The following is a 20455-nucleotide window of genomic DNA, read 5'->3' as shown; positions in this document are numbered from 1 at the left end:
ATGATTTACTGCTTTTTATGAAGCGATAAAATTGATATTGAGCAGAATTAAGCTCAGCCTATTGGTTCTGCCCTCCACAATAGTCCCAGTTTCTCATGTGGCCCCTTGGGAAAATTAATTGCCCACCCCTGCATTATGGAACACTGTACCATTTATTAAGCCTAGTCTGAGACAGTTTACAATTTCAATAATAACTAAATTCTAGGGGTGTCACATTCTGGTCGGTTGGTTGGTTAGTTGATATGCTCTTGTTCGACCAAATTCTCATCAACAGAAAATCACTGGTGTTACTTTAATAAGGCTGTGTGTAAATTAAAATCCATGGTGCTCCAGAGCTCGGAGTAGAGCCACTGCTCCATCGTGTCAAAAGGGGCCAGCTGAGGTGGTTCTGGCAAGTGTTGCTGGGGAGAGGGACGTCTGGAGTACTTCACTTAGCCTGCTGGCCCCACGACCCAGCCACAGATAAGAAGTTGAAAATAGATGGCTAACGTTAGCTTTTGAGACAAAAATAGTTAGGCTTTCTTGCATGCAGCGTTACAGAGATATTTAATGTTGATAACATTATGTTGTATACAAGGTCAACCCCAGAGTTAACTCTATTGTGTCCAGTTTATCAGATTTTTCTTATCAGTCCCATTCAGTGTTTAGCTGTGAGACGGACTCACACATGCAGCTCCGGTCGAGAAGCATTACAGTGCAATTTCATTAACCTGCAGAGCTGGAGAGCGCCTGCAAACCCACAGTTTTAGATGTATGCATGTGCAAGTTCCAGACCCGCAGTTTCAGACGTGCACATGCGTAAGTTCAACCCACAGTTTTAGACGTACGCATGCATGAGCTCAAGAGGGTGGGGAATCTGTCAATAATTTTTTTGGATTTGGCCAATCAGAGGCTCACAATCCCCTGTCCGTCAGTTTTTAATTCAGCCAGTCACTTCACAGTAGTGTGAGTTGTCAACATTTTAGCTAGCTAACTATGCTAGCGCTAGCTAGTGTCTGCATTATCAACTCCCTGATCAGAACAGAATATAGTAACTTTAACCACTGCTGGTTTAAGAACGACCACCGCAAATAATGTGCCTCTATTTAGATTATCAAACAGACGGTGGATCATAGACGTTTGTTTCTGGCGAGGAAGATATAAAACACAAAGTTCACGGCTCCACATTCAGGGGTGTATGGACACAGGAGGGAAGCCGACAGACTCCACCGACCTCATGCCCTCCCTCTGGTTATTCAGAACACAGCCCACATCAGCGGGGTTTGCTAGATGCTGCTTAGGAGCATAGAGCCAGGCCGCTTGGCTTGGCCATGGGCGGACTTGTCCCTCTGGACCATCCATTTTAACATCAGCATTAACTTTGGTCAAAGTATCAACAGATGCCAACGCTTTTAATCAACATTTTGAAGTGGAAATAGACAACTTCTCAGCTAGCTGATGCTGGCAGCCAGAAACAAATATCTATGATCTAGGGCTGGGCGATATGGATAAAAATTCACATCCTTGTAATTACAGACTGACTATATACACAATATATATCTCAGTGTTTTTCTATGAAATGGTCTACATGTTCAGTTAAAAATCAAAGTCAATCAAATCACATTTGAGATGTCACAAGCAGTTTTACAAAAACAGATTGTGATCAAAATAAAATGCAAAGAAGGGTTTTATTCCCCTGTTTGAAAATACGCAGCTGTGCAACAGTTACACCTCCAAAACACTAGTCGGCAGCGGGGTTTTTGTGAAGTGCTGTCAAGTTAAGTTGATTCAAAACACACCTAAAACACACATTAAACATGGCTTAATATCAACAGTTTCAAACACAAGTACACAAATCAGCTTCATTATAACTGGCAGTATTCACAGACAAAGCACTTGTCTTTTGCTGGACACATATTTCCAACAAATGCAACATGCTAATGTTTTTAGCACAAGCCTGATGGCATTTTACATTGTTTAAATTAGCCTAGCAGCTAATTAGCCTAATTAGCCTGGCTATGAAGTCAGGGACAACAGCAGCATTTAACTAACATAACGTTACAAAATCCGACTCCGTTACACCACACAGGGTTCACCGACACAAAACAACTGTCTTATACTAAACATGTTTTCTTAACAAATGTAACATGCTAACATTATTAGCACAAGCCTATGGCATTTTACATTGTATAAATTAGCCTAGCAGCTAATTAGCCTAATTAGCCTAGATTTCCTATACTCACATAAAGCGATTTCTTGTTTATCATATGTGAAATTGGAGTAAATAAAAGCTTCTTTTCCCCGAGGGAAATGGTTTCAGCTTACAAAAATAGACAGGAGGTCTGCGTTGCCGCGACGTGTATGGCTCTAAAAAAGTGTTGCTGGAGAACTTGTGAGTGTGTGAGTGGGGTGTAGCTGTGCAGAGAGTGTGAGTGAGGAGAGATGCACACTGGTATGCGTCATGTAACGCAACCTGACCCTATATCGATATGAATGGTGTTGTCCAAATTCGTATCGTGCTTGAAAATATATCGATATATCCTATGTAGCCGCTATATCGCCCTGCCCTACTTTGATCCATTGTCTGTTTGATAGTCTAAGCAAAGAACACGTTTTCCCCACGTTCTTCTAAAATGATCTTAAAAACATTTAGCAATGTCTGTCCGTACAACATGGAACTGTGGGTCTTGAACTCTCACTCACGTACATCTAAAACTGTGACTCCCCGGCTCTGCAGGCTGATGCTTCTCTTAAAATGCACAACTATATCGGATAATATTACCTTTAAAGATTCATTGTTCACTAGGGGCAATCGACTTACCTGAACACAGAGTTTACTTGCCCTGGACAAGTTTTAATGTCCAGCTCTGTGATAAGAAGAAAAAAGCTTTGGTGGACACACAGCGCTACCAGGTAGAGTGCATTCAGTGCACTGTGGCCAATTAAGTTTATCTAAATATGATATGCAGAATTTTTCCCCCATCGACCAATTGATTGTTTGAAGAGTAGGCAGAATTTCAATTGACCACAATTATTTTGTTTGAGTACAGCTCTACTAAATGCCAAATTCACTGTAATACAATTCTGTTTTAGGCCAGGACAATGCACAGTCCCTGTCTGCTTATGTCAGGGCTACTGGCAGTGATTTATGCTGCATGTTAAATGCCTTCATCTTTGCTTCAGTGTGCACCATCCTGGATTAATTTGTGTCTTGCCATCAACAGTCATGTCGCCACTAAAGGTTGCCCTGTCTTGCATTTGTTACCAGATAATGAGAGCAAAAACTGCACTTTTTTATGTTGATTTATGTATTTGTTTTTGTTTTTTGGGGACTGAGCTCTCTGCATCAGCACTCCAGCTGCGCCAACGTAGCAGTGTGATTCAAAAAATGAAACTGTCAGTAGTCTCAACAAAGACAAACAAACAAACAGTGGATTTTATTTTATGCCAGTGTATTCAAAAGTTGTCCTTCAGATAAAGGATGTTTGATGTAGAACTGAGCCTGAATGTGCTCCTTAAAACCATGATCCCTTTAATTCATCAAATTCAAGATCTTGTTCTTATTTAGGGGTTTTTCAAGGTCTGACTACAATAACCTACAGTTCTAATGTTGTCCAGTCCAGGAGTTTACAAACTTTTTAGACCACAGCATCCCATCAAAGTAGTTGTCAATATTGTTAATTTTACCAATTATAATTTTTCATTATTTTTTTAATTATTGTTATATTATATTACTAGACTAAAAACCAACAGGTGCTCTGCAGATTTACAGATAAAATTTGAACTTAATAATTTAGTAATACAACTTAATGAGCTAATATGTTGAATGTATTATTGCTTTTTTCTTATGTTTTGATATGTTTGAAAACACAATATATGTATATATCAATATACATATATCTATATCCACACACATACACACACACACACATGTATATATATATATATATATATATATATATATATATATACACACTGCCTGGCCAAAAAAAAAGTCGCCACCTGGATTTAACTAAGCAAATAGGTATGAGCCTCCTATTGGATAATTACTGCATGGGCGATTATCTTTCAGCTGGCAACAAGTTATTTAACCCCAACTGGTGCAATGAGTTGCTTCTCATTTCCTAAACAACCATGTCAAAAGACACATCCCGTGGTCGTGGAAAAGATGTTAGTCTGTTTGAGAAGGGTCAAATCATTGGCATGCATCAAGCAGAGAAAACATCTAAGGAGATTGCAGAAACTACTAAAATTGGGTTAAGAACTGTCCAACACATTATTAAAAACTGGAAGGATAGTGGGGACCCATCGTCTTCGAGGAAGAAATGTGGCCGGAAAAAAATCCTCAATGATCGTGATCGGCGATCACTTAAACGTTTGGTGAGATCAAATCGAAGAAAAACAACAGTAGAACTCAGGGCTATGTTCAATAGTGAAAGTAAGAGCATTTCCACACGCACAATGCGAAGGGAACTCAAGGGATTGGGACTGAACAGCTGTGTAGCCTTAAGAAAACCACTAATCAGTGAGGCTAACCGGAAAAAAAGGCTTCAATTTGCTAGGGAGCATAAAGATTGGACTCTGGAGCAATGGAAGAAGGTCATGTGGTCTGATGAGTCCAGATTTACCCTGTTCCAGAGTGATGGGCGCATCAGGGTAAGAAGAGAGGCAGATGAAGTGATGCACCCATCATGCCTAGTGCCTACTGTACAAGCCTGTGGGGGCAGTGTTATGATCTGGGGTTGCTGCAGTTGGTCAGGTCTACGTTCAGCAACAGTATGTGCTCAAAGAATGAGATCAGCTGACTACCTGAATATACTGAATGACCAGGTTATTCCATCAATGGATTTTTTCTTCCCTGATGGGACGGGCATATTCCAAGATGACAATGCCAGGATTCATCGGGCTCAAATTGTGAAAGACTGGTTCAGGGAGCATGAGACATCATTTTCACACATGGATTGGCCACCACAGAGTCCAGACCTTAACCCCATTGAGAATCTTTGGGATGTGCTGGAGAAGGCTTTGCGCAGCGGTCAGACTCTACCATCATCAATGCAAGATCTTGGTGAAAAATTAATGCAACACTGGATGGAAATAAATCTTGTAACACTGCAGAAGCTTATCAAAACAATGCCACAGCGAATGCGTGCCGTAATCAAAGCTAAAGACGGCGGTCCAATGAAATATTAGAGTGTATGACCTTTTTTTTGGTGGTGACTTTTTTTTTGACCAGGCAGTGTATATATGTATATATATATATATATATATATACAGTACAGGCCAAAAGTTTGGACACACCTTCTCATTCAATGCATTTTCTTTATTTTCATGACTATTTACATTGTAGATTCTCACTGAAGGCATCAAAACTATGAATGAACACATGTGGAGTTATGTACTTAACAAAAAAAGGTGAAATAACTGAAAACATGTTTTATATTCTAGTTTCTTCAAAATAGCCACCCTTTGCTCTGATTACTGCTTTGCACACTCTTGGCATTCTCTCCATGAGCTTCAAGAGGTAGTCACCTGAAATGGTTTTCCAACAGTCTTGAAGGAGTTCCCAGAGGTGTTTAGCACTTGTTGGCCCCTTTGCCTTCACTCTGCGGTCCAGCTCACCCCAAACCATCTGGATTGGGTTCAGGTCCGGTGACTGTGGAGGCCAGGTCATCTGCCGCAGCACTCCATCACTCTCCTTCTTGGTCAAATAGCCCTTACACAGCCTGGAGGTGTGTTTGGGGTCATTGTCCTGTTGAAAAATAAATGATCATCCAACTAAACGCAAACCGGATGGGATGGCATGTCACTGCAGGATGCTGTGGTAGCCATGCTGGTTCAGTGTGCCTTCAATTTTGAATAAATCCCCAACAGTGTCACCAGCAAAACACCCCCACACCATCACACCTCCTCCTCCATGCTTCACAGTGGGAACCAGGCATGTGGAATCCATCCGTTCACCTTTTCTGCGTCTCACAAAGACACGGCAGTTGGAACCAAAGATCTCAAATTTGGACTCATCAGACCAAAGCACAGATTTCCACTGGTCTAATGTCCATTCCTTGTGTTTCTTGGCCCAAACAAATCTCTTCTGCTTGTTGCCTCTCCTTAGCAGTGGTTTCCTAGCAGCTATTTGACCATGAAGGCCTGATTGGCGCAGTCTCCTCTTAACAGTTGTTCTAGAGATGGGTCTGCTGCTAGAACTCTGTGTGGCATTCATCTGGTCTCTGATCTGAGCTGCTGTTAACTTGCCATTTCTGAGGCTGGTGACTCGGATGAACTTATCCCCAGAAGCAGAGGTGACTCTTGGTCTTCCTTTCCTGGGTCGGTCCTCATGTGTGCCAGTTTCGTTGTAGCGCTTGATGGTTTTTGCGACTCCACTTGGGGACACATTTAAAGTTTTTACAATTTTCCGGACTGACTGACCTTCATTTCTTAAAGTAATGATGGCCACTCGTTTTGCTTTAGTTAGCTGATTGGTTCTTGCCATAATATGAATTTTAGCAGTTGTCCAATAGGGCTGTCGGCTGTGTATTAACCTGACTTCTGCACAACACAACTGATGGTCCCAACCCCATCGATAAAGCAAGAAATTCCACTAATTCACCCTGATAAGGCACACCTGTGAAGTGGAAACCATTTCAGGTGACTACCTCTTGAAGCTCATGGAGAGAATGCCAAGAGTGTGCAAAGCAGTAATCAGAGCAAAGGGTGGCTATTTTGAAGAAACTAGAATATAAAACATGTTTTCAGTTATTTCACCTTTTTTTGTTAAGTACATAACTCCACATGTGTTCATTCATAGTTTTGATGCCTTCAGTGAGAATCTACAATGTAAATAGTCATGAAAATAAAGAAAACGCATTGAATGAGAAGGTGTGTCCAAACTTTTGGCCTGTACTGTACATGAGCAACTAGAAAAGCACTCAGAGAGCGCAGACCTCCGCCAAGCAGCTCGGATTTCCCGCCATTTCATTATTTTATCCACTTCGCTTCAACCGTCGTCGTTGTCGTCATTGTCCTCCGCTTATCCGGGTCCGGGTCGCGGGGGCAGCAGCCTCAGCAAAGAAGCCCAGACAGTCCTCTCCCTAGCCACTTCCCTCAGCTCTTCCGAGGAAACCCCGAGGCGTTCCCAGGCCAGGCGGGCAATGTAATCCCTCCAGCGTGTCCTGGGGCGGGCCCAAGGTCTCCTCCCGGTTGGACATGCCAGAAACACCTCCCTCGGAAGGCGCCCTTGAAGGCATCCTTACCAGATACCCGAACCACCTCAACCGGCTCCTCTTGATGTGAAGGAGCAGCGGCTCTACTCCAAGTCCCTCCCGGATGTCCTTGTTCCTCACCCTATCTCTAAGGCTGAGCCCAGCCACCCTGCAGAGGAAACTCATTTCGGCCGCTTGTACTCGCAATCTCATTCTTTCGGTCACTACCCAAAGCTCGTGACCATAGGTGAGGGTTGGAACGTAGATCGACCGGTAAATCGAGAGCTTCGCTTTCTGGCTAAGCTCCCTTTTCACCACAACAGACCGGTTCAGCGCCTGCATCACTGCTGACGCCGCCCCAATCTGCCTGTCAATCTCCCACTCCATCCTACCCTCACTCGTGAACAAGATCTCGAGATACTTAAACTCCTCCACCTGAGGCAGGACCTCCCCCCCGACCTGGAGTGGGCAATCCACCCTTTTCTGGCTGAGGACCATGGCCTCAGACTTGGTGCTGATTCTCATCCTAGCTGCTTCACACTCGGCTGCGAAACGTCCCAGCAAGAGCTGGAGGTCACTCTTCGATGGAGCTTGGAGGACCACGTCATCTGCAAATAGCAGGGACAAGATCCTCCCGTCACCGAACCTGACACCCTCCACCACTCGGCTGCGCCTAGAAATTCTGTCCATGAAAGTTATGAACAGAACCGGTGACAAAGGGCAGCCCTGGCGGAGTCCAACTCTCACCGGGAACAGGTCCGACTTACTGCCGGCCACGCAAACCAGACTTGCGCTGCTTCGGTACAGGGACTGGATGGCCCTTAGCAAGGGGCCACCAACCCTGTGCTCCTGGAGCACCCCCCACAGGATGCCCCTGGGGACACGGTCGTAAGCCTACAAAACATGTGGACTGGTTGGGCGCACTCCCATGCCCCCTAAAGCACATTGGCCCATTCGGAATCAATGTCCCCCTCTACCCTCTGGACGCGGTCAAAGCTCTCTGGGAGGTGGGAGTTGAAGATCATCTTGACAGGTTCTTCCGCCAGGCGTTCCCAGCAGACCCTCACTGTTCATTATGGGCCTGCCAGGTCTGTGCGGCGTCCTCCCCTGCCATCTGATCCAACTCACCACCAGGTGGTGATCAGTTGACTCTGCTCCTCTCTTCACCCGAGTGTCCAGAACATAAGGCCACAGGTCGAATAATACAACCACAAAGTCAATCATTGACCTGCGACCTTGGCTGTCCTGGTGCCACGTGCACCGATGGACATCCTTATGTTCAAACATGGTGTTCGTTATGGCCAAACTGCGACCCGCACAGAAGTCCAATAACAGAACACCACTCGGGTTCAGATCAGGCAGGCCGTTCCTCCCAGTCACGCCCCTCCAGGTCCTGCTGTCATTGCCCACGTGAGCGTTGAAGTCCCCCAGCAGAACAATGGAGTCCCCGGTCGGGGCACTGTCCAGCACCCGTCCCAGGGACTGAACTGCTGTTTGGGGCATAAGCGCAGACAACAGTCAGGACCCGTTCCCCGACCAAAGGCGCAGGGAAGCAACCCTTTCGTCTACTGGGGTGAACCCCAACGTACAGAGAGTCTGGCGGCTATCAGAAAGCCCACCCCGGCCCTCCACCTCTCACCCGGAGCAACTCCAGCAACGGAGAGAGTCCAACCCCTCTCAAGGACTTGGGTTCCAGAGCTGAAACTGTTTGTCGAGGTGAGGCCGACTATATCTAGCCGGTAGTGCTCAACCTCTTCCACAAGCTCTGGCTCCTTCCCCGCCAGAGAGGTGACATTCCATGTCCCAAGAGCCAACTTCCATAGCCGAGGATCGGACCACCAAGGCCCCCGCCTTGGTCTGCTGCCCGATCCACAAAGAGCCGATCCCTTCTGGATCCCTCTGCGGGTGGTGGGCCTGCAGGGGGACTGGCCCATGTAGCTGGTTCGGGCTGGGCCCGGCCGGACCCCATGGGCAAAGGCCCGGCTACCAGGCGCTCGCCCATGGGCCCCAATCCCAGGCCTGCCTCCAGGGTGGGGCCCCGGTAACCCTCCGGGCCAGGTACACGAGTTCTTGTTGTTGTCCATCATGAAGGGTCTTTTGAACCGTTCTTCATCTGACCCTTCGCCCAGAACCAATCTGCCATGGGAAACCCTACCAGGGGCAAAATGCCCCCGACAGCATAGCTCCTAGGGTCATTAGGGCACTCAGACTCCTCCACCACGATAAGATGACGGTTCTTGGAGTTTTCGCTTCACCCGATCACCACCAAAATTTTATCATCTGTTCCTTGTCCCATTATCAACTGTTCCTGAAAATTTCATCAAAATCCGTCCAGAACTTTTTGAGTTATTTTGCAGACAAACAAACAGACCAACGCCGGCAAAAACATAACTTCCTTGGTGGAGGTAATAACAGAAATCAGAGTGAGTACCACTGGGCTCATTGCAGAAACAGCAGAACACTGTACTGGACCTTCAAAAGTGCAAACAAGCTTCTCCTGAGAGTGTTAAATAATTCAGCTGCAGACTGTAAAAAAGATTAAATAAAAGTTCAGTGCTTTCAGTTCTCCTTTAAGCAGTACGGTATTGTATGTGTTCCATCAGCCCTGGGCCTGTAAATGTGTCAGCTCTCCGAGGACTGGACTATGCTGGGATACACATGGTCCAGGTTTAAGTGCCTTTGTTACTTGAATGAATGTGCCTTTGAGGTGGAGTCCATTCACCTTCTCCTCTGGGAACAAAACTTGACAAGCTAAATGGCTACTAGATTCCTCTTAATGATAACCATTTGTTAGGCTTTATTCAATTAAATGAAAGCAGGGTACTCAATGTAGCCAGCTCTAAGCTTACTAAAAGCCACAGAAACAGTTCTATTTAAATCCCCCACCAGCAATTTGTGTGCGGTGTGCATATGATCAAGATTCAAATGTAGATCATATATTTAAATTCAGTTGTTCTCGATATTAGCAGCGATTAAAGAGTGAAGCGTGTGATCTCAGACATTATAAATGACTTGGCCACTTAAATGGCAATAAATGACTTGGGCTTTAAACTTGCAATAAAAAGAGGACATTAGTCTTTTTTATTTCAGTGTACACTTGTCTTACTATATAATGACGAAAACTCTGTCTCTGTCTGTGTCTCTGTTCCACGTTTTTCTCCTGACTGACTTGGTCAATCCATGTGAACTTTGGCACAGTGGTAGAGGGTCATGGGAGGATGCAAATGAACCAATATTACATCAATTGGCCAAAGGGGGGAGCTATAGCAACCGATTGAAATTGCAAACTTTGAATGGGCATATCTCACGCCCCGTATGTCGTAGAAACATGAAACTTTGCACAGAGATGCCTCTCTTCATGAAGACCAAATTTGCCTCAAGAACCCATAACTTCCGGTTATATAGATTTTCCGCCATTTTGAATTTTTTGAAAAACACTTAAAATCCATCTCTTCCTAGGAAGTTTGACCGATCTGCATGAAACTCGGTGAACATAATCTAGGGACCAATATCTAAAGTTCCCTCTTGGCAAAAGTTGGAAAATGTACTAAAACTGAGCTTCTATAAGGCAATGACTATTGTGGAGGGCGTGGCTCATCACATAAAGGTGTATAACAACTAAAGGGTTTCACCGATTACCACACAACTTTGTAGGCATATGACCACACATAATCTGAAGGGACCCCACCATTATCGACCCGATTAATTATTATTAAGATTAAGATCAAACAAAATGGGGGCGCTAGAGAGCTAATTTCTTACCTAGGCCTAACCGCCATATCGATTTTTACTAAACTTGGTAGATACGTAGAACAGGACGCCTCAAGGTGACTGGAGAAATGTAACTCTAATTGGCAACTGGGTGGCGCTAAAACAACAGAAAAATGCTTAAAAATGGCTAAAATGCAACCGATCGCTGTTGCTCCACCTGTGGCCAAATGTTGTTGTGCTTTTCTTATTATTTTTGGTATGACAAAGTCATGGTATGTATGCTGTACATAATCACGGAAACTCAGTGTGTCATTCTGTTGGTCATGGTATGGTATAGGGGTAGGGGAAATTTCCGATTCTTAGATGCATCGCGATTCGGACGTGGATGAATCTGAATCGATTCACAAACGTCCAAATTTCGATTATTTAAATCTGTTAATTAGAGTAATACAGAAGGTTCTAAATAATGCGGAACTAAGAAGCGCGGTACGTGTCATCTCCGGGACACTTTGGGATGCGCACCTGGAGCAGACACGCCGACACGCGCACAGAGGAAAACAAACATGGCTGACCGCTACCCACCTGGCCGTAAGAGCTGAACAGCTTCTTCTAATTTAAAAGCAGATGTGTGGAAATACTTTGGCTTCTACAACATTGGCGGCGGAAGCGAACTGGACAAGAGCCACGTTATATGTAAGCTGTGTCGTGCTAAAATAAAATACTTTGGCAACACAACAAACATGAGAACTCGATTCCACCTGACGGAGGAACTGGAGGGAGACGGCAGGCTGTTGTTGCTGCGGCAACTAGTGGCGCTACCAACCAGAGAACAATCGAGGAAGTAATTACAAAGCTGCCACCCTCATCGGAAAAGGCGAAGCGTATTATGAAGGCCATCGCGGCATTTTTGCCAAGGATTTGCGTCCTTATTCTGTCGTGGAAAATCAGGGATTTCGAGCACTGCTGCATACACTGGAGCCCAGATACACAATCCCATCCCGACGCTATTTCACCGACACTCTTACCATCAAACCAAAACAGAAGTCATGACCTCACTGTTGAAGGCAGGTAGGAACGCAGTTACATGTGATGCGTGGACGTCTGTCGCCACCGAATCATTTGTTACTCTAACTGCGCATTTTATCTTGTGATTTAAGATACCTGTTGTTACCTTTGGTTCCGTACAACAAAGTTGTAACTTTCCAGTTTGCAAGCATTTCCATTTATATGTTTAGTAAAATATAATGGAAATTAATTCAACTCTTTCTTATTACAAATGCACTGTTTTTAAAAATTGCAAGTGTTGAATGCTTATTCAGTGAGACAAAAAGAAATGTGTGTTGTGAAAAAGTGCATCAATATACATAAATTAAAGATGCATCAATAATCGTTTTATAATCGAATCGTAGCCCCTGAATCGTAATCGAATCGTGAGGTGCCCAAAGATTCCCACCCCTAGTATGGTATGCTGTACATAATCACGGAAACTGTCAGTGTGTCATTCTGTCAGTCGTTCATTCTGTCTGTCCCACGTTTTTCTACTCACTGACTTGGTCAATCTATGTGAAACTGCACATAGGCATTGAGGATTGACATAGGTAGAAGGTAACAAAGCTACTTTTTCCAAAAATTACACTATTAGTATATTCTTTTACAAAATTGCTTTTAATTGAATTGTATGCATTCACCCCACCCCCACAAGTTACTGCGCACACGTGTTGATATATGTATCCACCTCAAACGGACATCAGCTGTAGCCGAGCAATCGTACTATCAAATTCACAAAAACTCTGTCTGAATACATTGCTCTTCTTAATGGGTTCAGTTGACTATTTAATGTGCAGTTTCCTATGACCTGTATCCCAAACACACAATGTGAAACTGTACGTGGGCAACTGTGCACTCAATGGGTATGGACTAGTTTAACAATAAAAGGCAAAAAATATATAATTCTGTCCTCTGCACACTGGTATTCACTCTGACTGGTCAAAGCAGTGCTCCTTTGAAGTGATTATGTTTGAGTGTTCAATCCAAATAAATGCATTGGCATTAGAGTACATTTTAATTCTATTGGACACGATGTTCAAGATTATCCTGATAATGGAAATTCACCTCAGTCTACTTACTCAGTATGTTTCCACGCATGATTAAATCAAGCTATGGTTGGAGCTCAACTAGGCCATTTAATTGGACTACTGTCCTTGTCCCAGTATACAAGCGCAGGAGGGGAATTGATTTATTGGCCAAAGTATGTTCGACTCCACTATGATGGGTGGCGATATGCCCCCTTCAGCCAAACAGTTGACAAAGAAGTTATCCACAGTTAGCTAGTGGCAAACTGGTACCATGGTGGTCAACTTTACAGCTCTGCATATTTAATATGTGCTGTATGCTTACCTTGTTCTTTTCTTCTCCTGTTATGCATTTAATGCTATTCGACTTCCGGGTCAAAGCCAGGGATGGAAACTTTGAAGCATGCACAGAGTGCCTAGGTCAGCTTGGGTCCAATTGACTGTATACATGCAGGAGTAATTCAACTTGGTGTGTTTTTCTGACTTTGAGAAATTCAATTTAGTATGATTTCAGTCAGACTAAGGTGTTCACATGATATTTAAAAGTATGTTTTTAGTAAGGCTAACACAATAAAATCGATTTCTGTAAAGAAATGTTAATGTACTGATTGTGAGCAGTTTTTATTGCGATCCACAATAACTGTACTAATACTGTCCCATCCCTAATCACGTGACTGTGCAATTGTCAGTAATTGTTGCGTGACTGGGTCCAGACCTGAACTCTTTTGTCAAGCAGTATGCAATAACCAATGAGGAGTAAAAACAACAATGGTGAGTGCTAGATAGACACTGCTATTGAAGCTGCTCTAAATTGACATGTTTTTGTTTTTACTTGGCTTCCATCCACTCTGAAACCCCAGCAAGACCTGTATGTTGTCTTTGCAATGCATCACTGTCGGATACTGTGGTTTCTAGTGATTGGTGAGGGAAAATGTAATCCCTCTCTCCAAGGAAATCAGTTGTGGAGTGGAGGCAATGTCAGACTGAAGATAAAACCAGAGTGTAAGAAGTTAACATTTCTGTCTGAAATCAGGCATGACTGTTTCAGTATAATGTAGTCAAACGTTCCATTGGTTTAAGAGAGACAGAGGCTTCAAACTCTAGCTGAAACTCAAGTTAATGCATGAATACAAACAAAATAGTTTTTTTGCTAAATTAATAAAATTGGAGACAAATACTGCATTGAGATAAAACTGACGTTTGCTTGAAAATCCCATTTCACAACTGCCAACCTGTTGAAAACTGCAGCGTTTTTTGACTGATGTCTCTTTTTAGGGTGGCTTTCCGTCAGGATTGGACTCGGTCAGAGGCACACGCCACCATGGGCTAGTCGAGAGGGTCCACAGGGACCGCAACCGCATCACCTCTCCCCATCGCCGACCCATTGATAAGCACGGACGGCAGATATCCTTTAAAGCCTTAATCATTGACTGTAGGAGATCTCAAAGAGTAATCAGCCATGTGGAAGTGGATGTTGTGGCTTCCAGGTGGTTGGTCCTCATTGTTTTTTTTTTGTTTGTTTGTTTGTTTGTTTTTTGTTTTGTTGTGTGTGTGTGTGTGTGTGTGTGTGTGTGTGTGTGTGTGTGTTTGTGGTGTGGTTTTAAGCATGACACTTACCAATGTAGGCAGCTGTTTTGTAGCTCAGGGAGCAAATTAGTCATTATGCTAATTTGAAATGTGACACAGAGACAGTTGGTCTCATTCATGAAACGTGAGCAAAAGGAATTTGTATGTAAACTATTTGCAGACGGAAATTTACGTGCATGTCCGCATTCATCAGTATTTTAGTAGCTCCGATCTTTTCGTAGCTACTAACAAAATCTACTCCTGCTCCTGACCACTCGTAGTGCTTGTGTAAATTTAGTAAAGCACATAAATATTGCTTGTCACTATTGGAAATTACAATTTCAATTCGTATTGCGCTCTGTTATGTACACAATACACAGATGCCTTTGAAACACGTAATCTAAACATGACAAAAATATTAAAAATATAACACATTTAGTTAAATTAGTTGGCAATTAGCAGGTTTAAGATCCAGATTAGGTTCATGATTGTGAATTATCTATGTAAATTGACTCAATAGATTACACGTTCTTTCTACATGTTGAATGATGATAATAAAAATATCCGTAAGGACAGCCGGATCACGGCCTCTTCGGCCTCAGTGCCTGGGTTCAGCAGGGGCAGCAGGGGCAGCAGGTGGTGGAGCCACGAAGGAGCACGCGCCAGCTGAAAGAATTATTTGAGACATGTTTTTTTTTTTTTGTTTGTTTGTTTGTTTGTTTTTTGGCTTTTTGATCATTTGAATGAATAAATCTGATTTGAAAAATGTTTAATTTATATTGTATAAAACAGAGCTTTAGGCTATTAAGATTCAAATAATTTGAAGACAATGCATACAAAACTGCTGTAGGCTATATGTTATCCGTATCATTTGTTAAAATAAATGTTAAATAGCTCTACATTCCGACAGCCATCACTGATTTGGTTTATCCATTACGCACAAAACATCTCTGGTTTCCCATTCCCACTTCATTCAAAACCCCACAAATGAATCTTCTGTTTGTTTGGTGACCGCTGTATTTTTTTGTGTGTGTGCTTATGCATTTCTTTGCCTCCAGTTTCATATCAAGGCATTTATGCTTCACCTCTGACATGGTTCTTTGTACCACGGAGACAACATTAACAGCATCTGTTACCTCCCTCCAGGCCTTCACTTTGCCTGTCCCTGTCACACCACTACTAACTGAAGAAAATAAAATGTTTTTTCTTAAGTCCACTTCACCCAAAATTATTTCGATATCCGCTTCGGAAAAATTCTTTTTTCTTTGTCTCTCTTTCTTTCTTTGCGCCATGACTGACAGGTTGACTGGATGCACCTACACCTCCTTATATGGTGGTCATTGGCTATTCATGGCCTGGGATTTATGCTAATTGCTGATTACCGGGAGCGCACTGCCACTTTACAATGGATTGGCATTCATGATCATACACACGTGTTTACGATCAAATTGAGTTTCCCACGGCGTTTCTGAATCCGGACTAGGTTTTTAGTAGCGTAGGCTTTTATGTGCAAATCTACACACAGATTTACTCACTTTTCATGAATGAGACCCAGTGTGTTTTACTTCTGCCTAATGGACATTGACAGTAGGAGATTCTTAGCATCATCTGAATTCACTCTCAGGTTGTGTATGAGTATGCATATAAGTGTAGCAGCAGATGTGATTTCAACAAGGAAGCTGCAGATGTGTCCCAAGTGTTGTAATGATGATAACACACTCAGAGTAAGGAACATAGGCATGTGTTTGCACTTCAGTTCCCAGAGACACCCTTTAAAATCCATTTCTCTAGTGTCTCTTTAATGATAGAGTGAGTAAGAGTGAAGAAATCTTTTTTTTTTTTTTTTTTTTTTTTTTTGAGAGAGAGAGAGAGAATTGGGACAAAACCTTACTTGAGCGTAAAATATATTTTAAAAGATTTAAATCTCTACTATTAAACCTTGTTATGGGCCAACCTCTAAGTGATTTAGTTTTTTCTTGAGTAGCAAACATGATGGATGTCAGAGGTTGACAGAAAGCCATTTTATATTTCAAAGTTGCTCAGAGTTCTCTTAATGTTATCAAGATAATCATTTTAAAACCATATTTCTTACTTAGTTTTGATTTAGAGGCGCTGCAGTGTTGACCTGTTTTTGTTGAGACACACTGGATAGCAATATAATTCAGTGAATTAATAAAAAAATAAATAAAAAAATAGAAAGCTTACCAGAACTTCAGCGGCATTCAAACCTTATTGGAAACCAGAAAGAGAAACATGAGTTCTTTTGATGCGGCCAATCCCTTTTATACCTGTTTTTGTAGAAATCTCATGGAGTATACAAAAAAAAATCTGAAACACATCTGTAAAGGGCAAATATTTTGACAAAAAAAAAAAAAAAAATCAATTTTAAACAAAGATGACTATAGCAGGACATTTTTACACTGATTTTTTTCAGTATGTACTGTTAGATTTAGAAGGCTTTAAACACATTTTTTTAAATTGTTTGTTTGCTTTACAGATAACCCCCAATTATTTTCTACAGATTTATATTTGAGTACTCTATAATGTTACATGAGGCAGGAGGGCAACTTCTGGCTGTGTTCTGCTCCTTTCTTCCATTGGATTGATGTAGAACACAGGTAAAGCCACTGGGGACCATATAATTATTATAAGTGATATTTATTTAATTTTTTTTTCATAATGAGGTCAGAGAAGCTTCATAATGGTGTGTTCACACCAAACAGGACAGTGTTTGCTAATATCAACATTAATGACAACTGTACAGATGGTGAATTTTTATGTAACTCACCTGTTTATATTATATTAAAGCTTACATTTATGCATAATTAAGGACAGGCCACTTTGAGAGACAGGCTGTCTGCTGATAATGTCTTCAGGTCCTCAGTCAGATCCATCACTCCCCCCTTTCACAGCTCCAACCTCTCGCCCTTTTTATCGTCACTTCTGGCTCCAAAAAAACAAGATGGTGATGGCCGTAATGCTGAACTTGAGGCTTCAAAATGGGACTCCACAAACCAATGGGTGACGTCACATTAGCTACTTCCAATATTTTTACAATCTTTGGTGTTAACATACGGTTAAGCTTTGGGTGTATGTTAGGCCATTTAATACAGTAAGTGTACTTCAAAACGCATGCATCAGATGCTTTCAGTGCTTTGGGGCCTTTAGCTTTATAAGTCAGATTGATTTATACAAATTATTTATAAAGAATTATTTACAAAGTTGTTTGTTTTTTTTTTTTGCAATATATTTTGCGATAAGATAAGAGATAAGATACACGTTTATTGATCCCACAATTGAGAAATTCCAGTGTTTCAGCAGTCAAGGGTAAAGAGTCAAATTAAAGATTTCAATATTTAAAAACTTAAAAACTAGGCATGCAGAAAAAAGTACAAAAAATACAAGAAACAGCAATAAATAATAATAATAATAATAACAATAATAATGAGCAGTGGATAAAAAGTGAGCAATGGATTAAAGTGAACATATTTAGTGCAAAGTGAATATTGAATGTGCAAATAAACAACAACATGGGGGACAGCAATGCTTATAGTGGTGTCCATAAAGTGTCCATGGTGCAGTTTACTATGAGCAGTGCTGGTTATGTAGCCTGACAGCAGCCGGCAGGAAGGACCTGTGATAGCGTTCCTTCACACACTTTGGGTGAATCAGTCTATTGCTGAAGGAGCTCTCCAGAGCTAAAAAAAACCACAAGAATTTTCGCCAGATGACTTAAAGTAAGAAAATTTAAAAATGGTTGTGGGGCTTTTACTCACCACAACTGCAGAGGCTACCAGCTTCATTTGAAACAGACTACATTATAAACAGGCCGTTATTTATTAATCCCTCTGTTTATATCTTTACTTTTTATGCGCTCCCGTTGCCTTGATAAAGTTAATGCATTGCGCCGTCATTTCAAACTCAACACTTCCTGAATTTGTTTCGAATTAAAAGCCCCTTATAACCTCAGCTGAGAGAATCCCTCCATTTTCCAAATAGGCTTTGATTGTGAAACATTTGTAGGAACTTATTGTGGAGGATTTGGTGACTTGTATGTTTGCGTATGGTACTTCAAATGTAGCTCCTGCCATCTGCTGGCGCTTTTTAGGTGACTACAATAACATTTCGGCTGGCACATGAACAGACACAGTGACTGAAATAATAGTAAAAGTAATAAAAACAGCACAAGAATAACCCGATGACATCACACACATCGCGAAAGACGACCGGGGATAATTGGTGGTTACCATCGTGTAGTGTGTCGTGTCTGTCGGCCAAGTCATGGATTTAATGACTCCACAATCGTGTAGCGGCTCTTTTTAAGTTGTCAAATAATGGATCGCCTTGTGTAGCTTGGAAATACTGTCCTGAAAATTGAAATTGAAACACTATTTCCAAATTTGTCTTGTAGTTTGAGCTGCACTTAAAAAGTTCAACACTTAAGGAATTTATTACTGATTCAATTCTAAGTGCAGGAAGACCAAGATCCCTAATGCCTTACCAACAACTCAGGTGTTTGTAATTGTTCTGAATGAGACCACCATGCAGAGTCCCTACTTGAACAATATACAAGAACACACAAAAGTAGTTACTTCATCTAAATGATCATTAGAACTGCTGAGTCAATGGAATCTCTAAATACAGTACATTTATAATCTGAGCACACTACCGTGCCTCTTCTTCTACATCACTATTATTACTTAATTAGTCATTTTATTCTGTAAAATATTTTGTATATAGTGTTTAAAATTGGTTATTAAATAATATCTAGTTATTTTGTTCTTAGAAATAGGACATGATTTAAAATTCCTGATCTGGATTCACACCCAATATGTCGCATTTACATGAAACACTCCTGAGCCCACTGATCCATCAGCACACCTCCACCTCATAGTGTTTTAATAAGCATATCTGTTTATTCCCTGCCTTGAGACAGATATGATTCAGCGACCTGTCACAGTAGTGTGTGATAGCTGGAGAGCAGTTTGTGCTGTGTCCCAACATTTGATGTCATACCAGCATGTTTTTCTGTGGAGAATAATTGTACCAGATGCTTAATGTAATGTTAGGATGTACGTATTGTGTTGAGGAAAACCTAGACATCCACAATAGTTTTTTTCTTTCATGCTTGTTTGTACAGTTTGTATAGAATCATGCATGTTTACCATGTGTGGGCCGGATTGGTGTGTACAATAGATGGAGTGACCTTTATTGAGGAGGTTTGACTGTTTAAACTGAAGAAAGTCAAACCAGTATAGCTCCGCTCTAAATATACTTTATTCTTTCATAGGCTGACTGATTAACAGTGTCATTTAAATGAATTTAGGTAATAGAAGCAAGCACTGTGGTTTGTCTAAAGTGTTCCTATTTTATTGTGATTGTAAGTTGTAATGTAGAACACACATGTATACAGGGTGGGTGGAGGTACTCTTTTAAAAGTCAGCTTTTGCTCATTTTGAAAAAGAAGCAGTTGGATTTGGTGAGTGGTGTTGGTTCCATATGTGAGTGTACTGTACATGCATATGCTTTTCACACATATACATAGTATGTTCAAAATGGTTTAAAAGTCACTGGTGAAAGAAATTGCTTTGTTGTTGTGTATATACATATATATATATATATATATATATATATATATATATATATATATATATATATATATATATATATATATATATATATATGTATGTACACTGAACAAAAATATAAATGCAACACTTTTCATGAGCTGAACTCAAAGATCTAAAACAATTTCTATATACACAAAAGACCATTTTTCACAAATATTGTTCACAAATCTGTCTAAATCTGTTTTAGTGAGCACTTCTCCTTTGCCGAGATAATCCATCCCACCTCACAGGTGTGGCATATCAAGATGCTTATTAGACAGCATATTGCACAGGTGTGCCTTAGGCAATAAAAGGCCAC

The 20455-nt window shown here is 41.6% G+C and overlaps 1 protein-coding gene across 5 annotated transcripts in view; it reads left to right on the top strand.

Moving 5' to 3' along the window:
- The window catches only part of crtc3 (CREB regulated transcription coactivator 3), a 218408-nt gene that overhangs the window by 87059 nt on the left and 110894 nt on the right, over nt 1-20455 (top strand). For all 5 annotated transcript variants that reach the window (XM_078162438.1, XM_078162437.1, XM_078162433.1 and 2 more), the window contains exon 3: nt 14237-14368. In XM_078162438.1, the coding sequence (XP_078018564.1) occupies nt 14237-14368 (132 nt within the window). The remainder of the gene's footprint in view (nt 1-14236; nt 14369-20455) is intronic.

This window comes from Epinephelus lanceolatus, chromosome 2 (assembly GCF_041903045.1).
Source record: "Epinephelus lanceolatus isolate andai-2023 chromosome 2, ASM4190304v1, whole genome shotgun sequence".
NCBI lineage: Eukaryota > Metazoa > Chordata > Actinopteri > Perciformes > Serranidae > Epinephelus > Epinephelus lanceolatus.
Note: the sequence above shows the minus strand (reverse complement) of the source record. Positions and strands in the feature narration are given on the sequence as shown.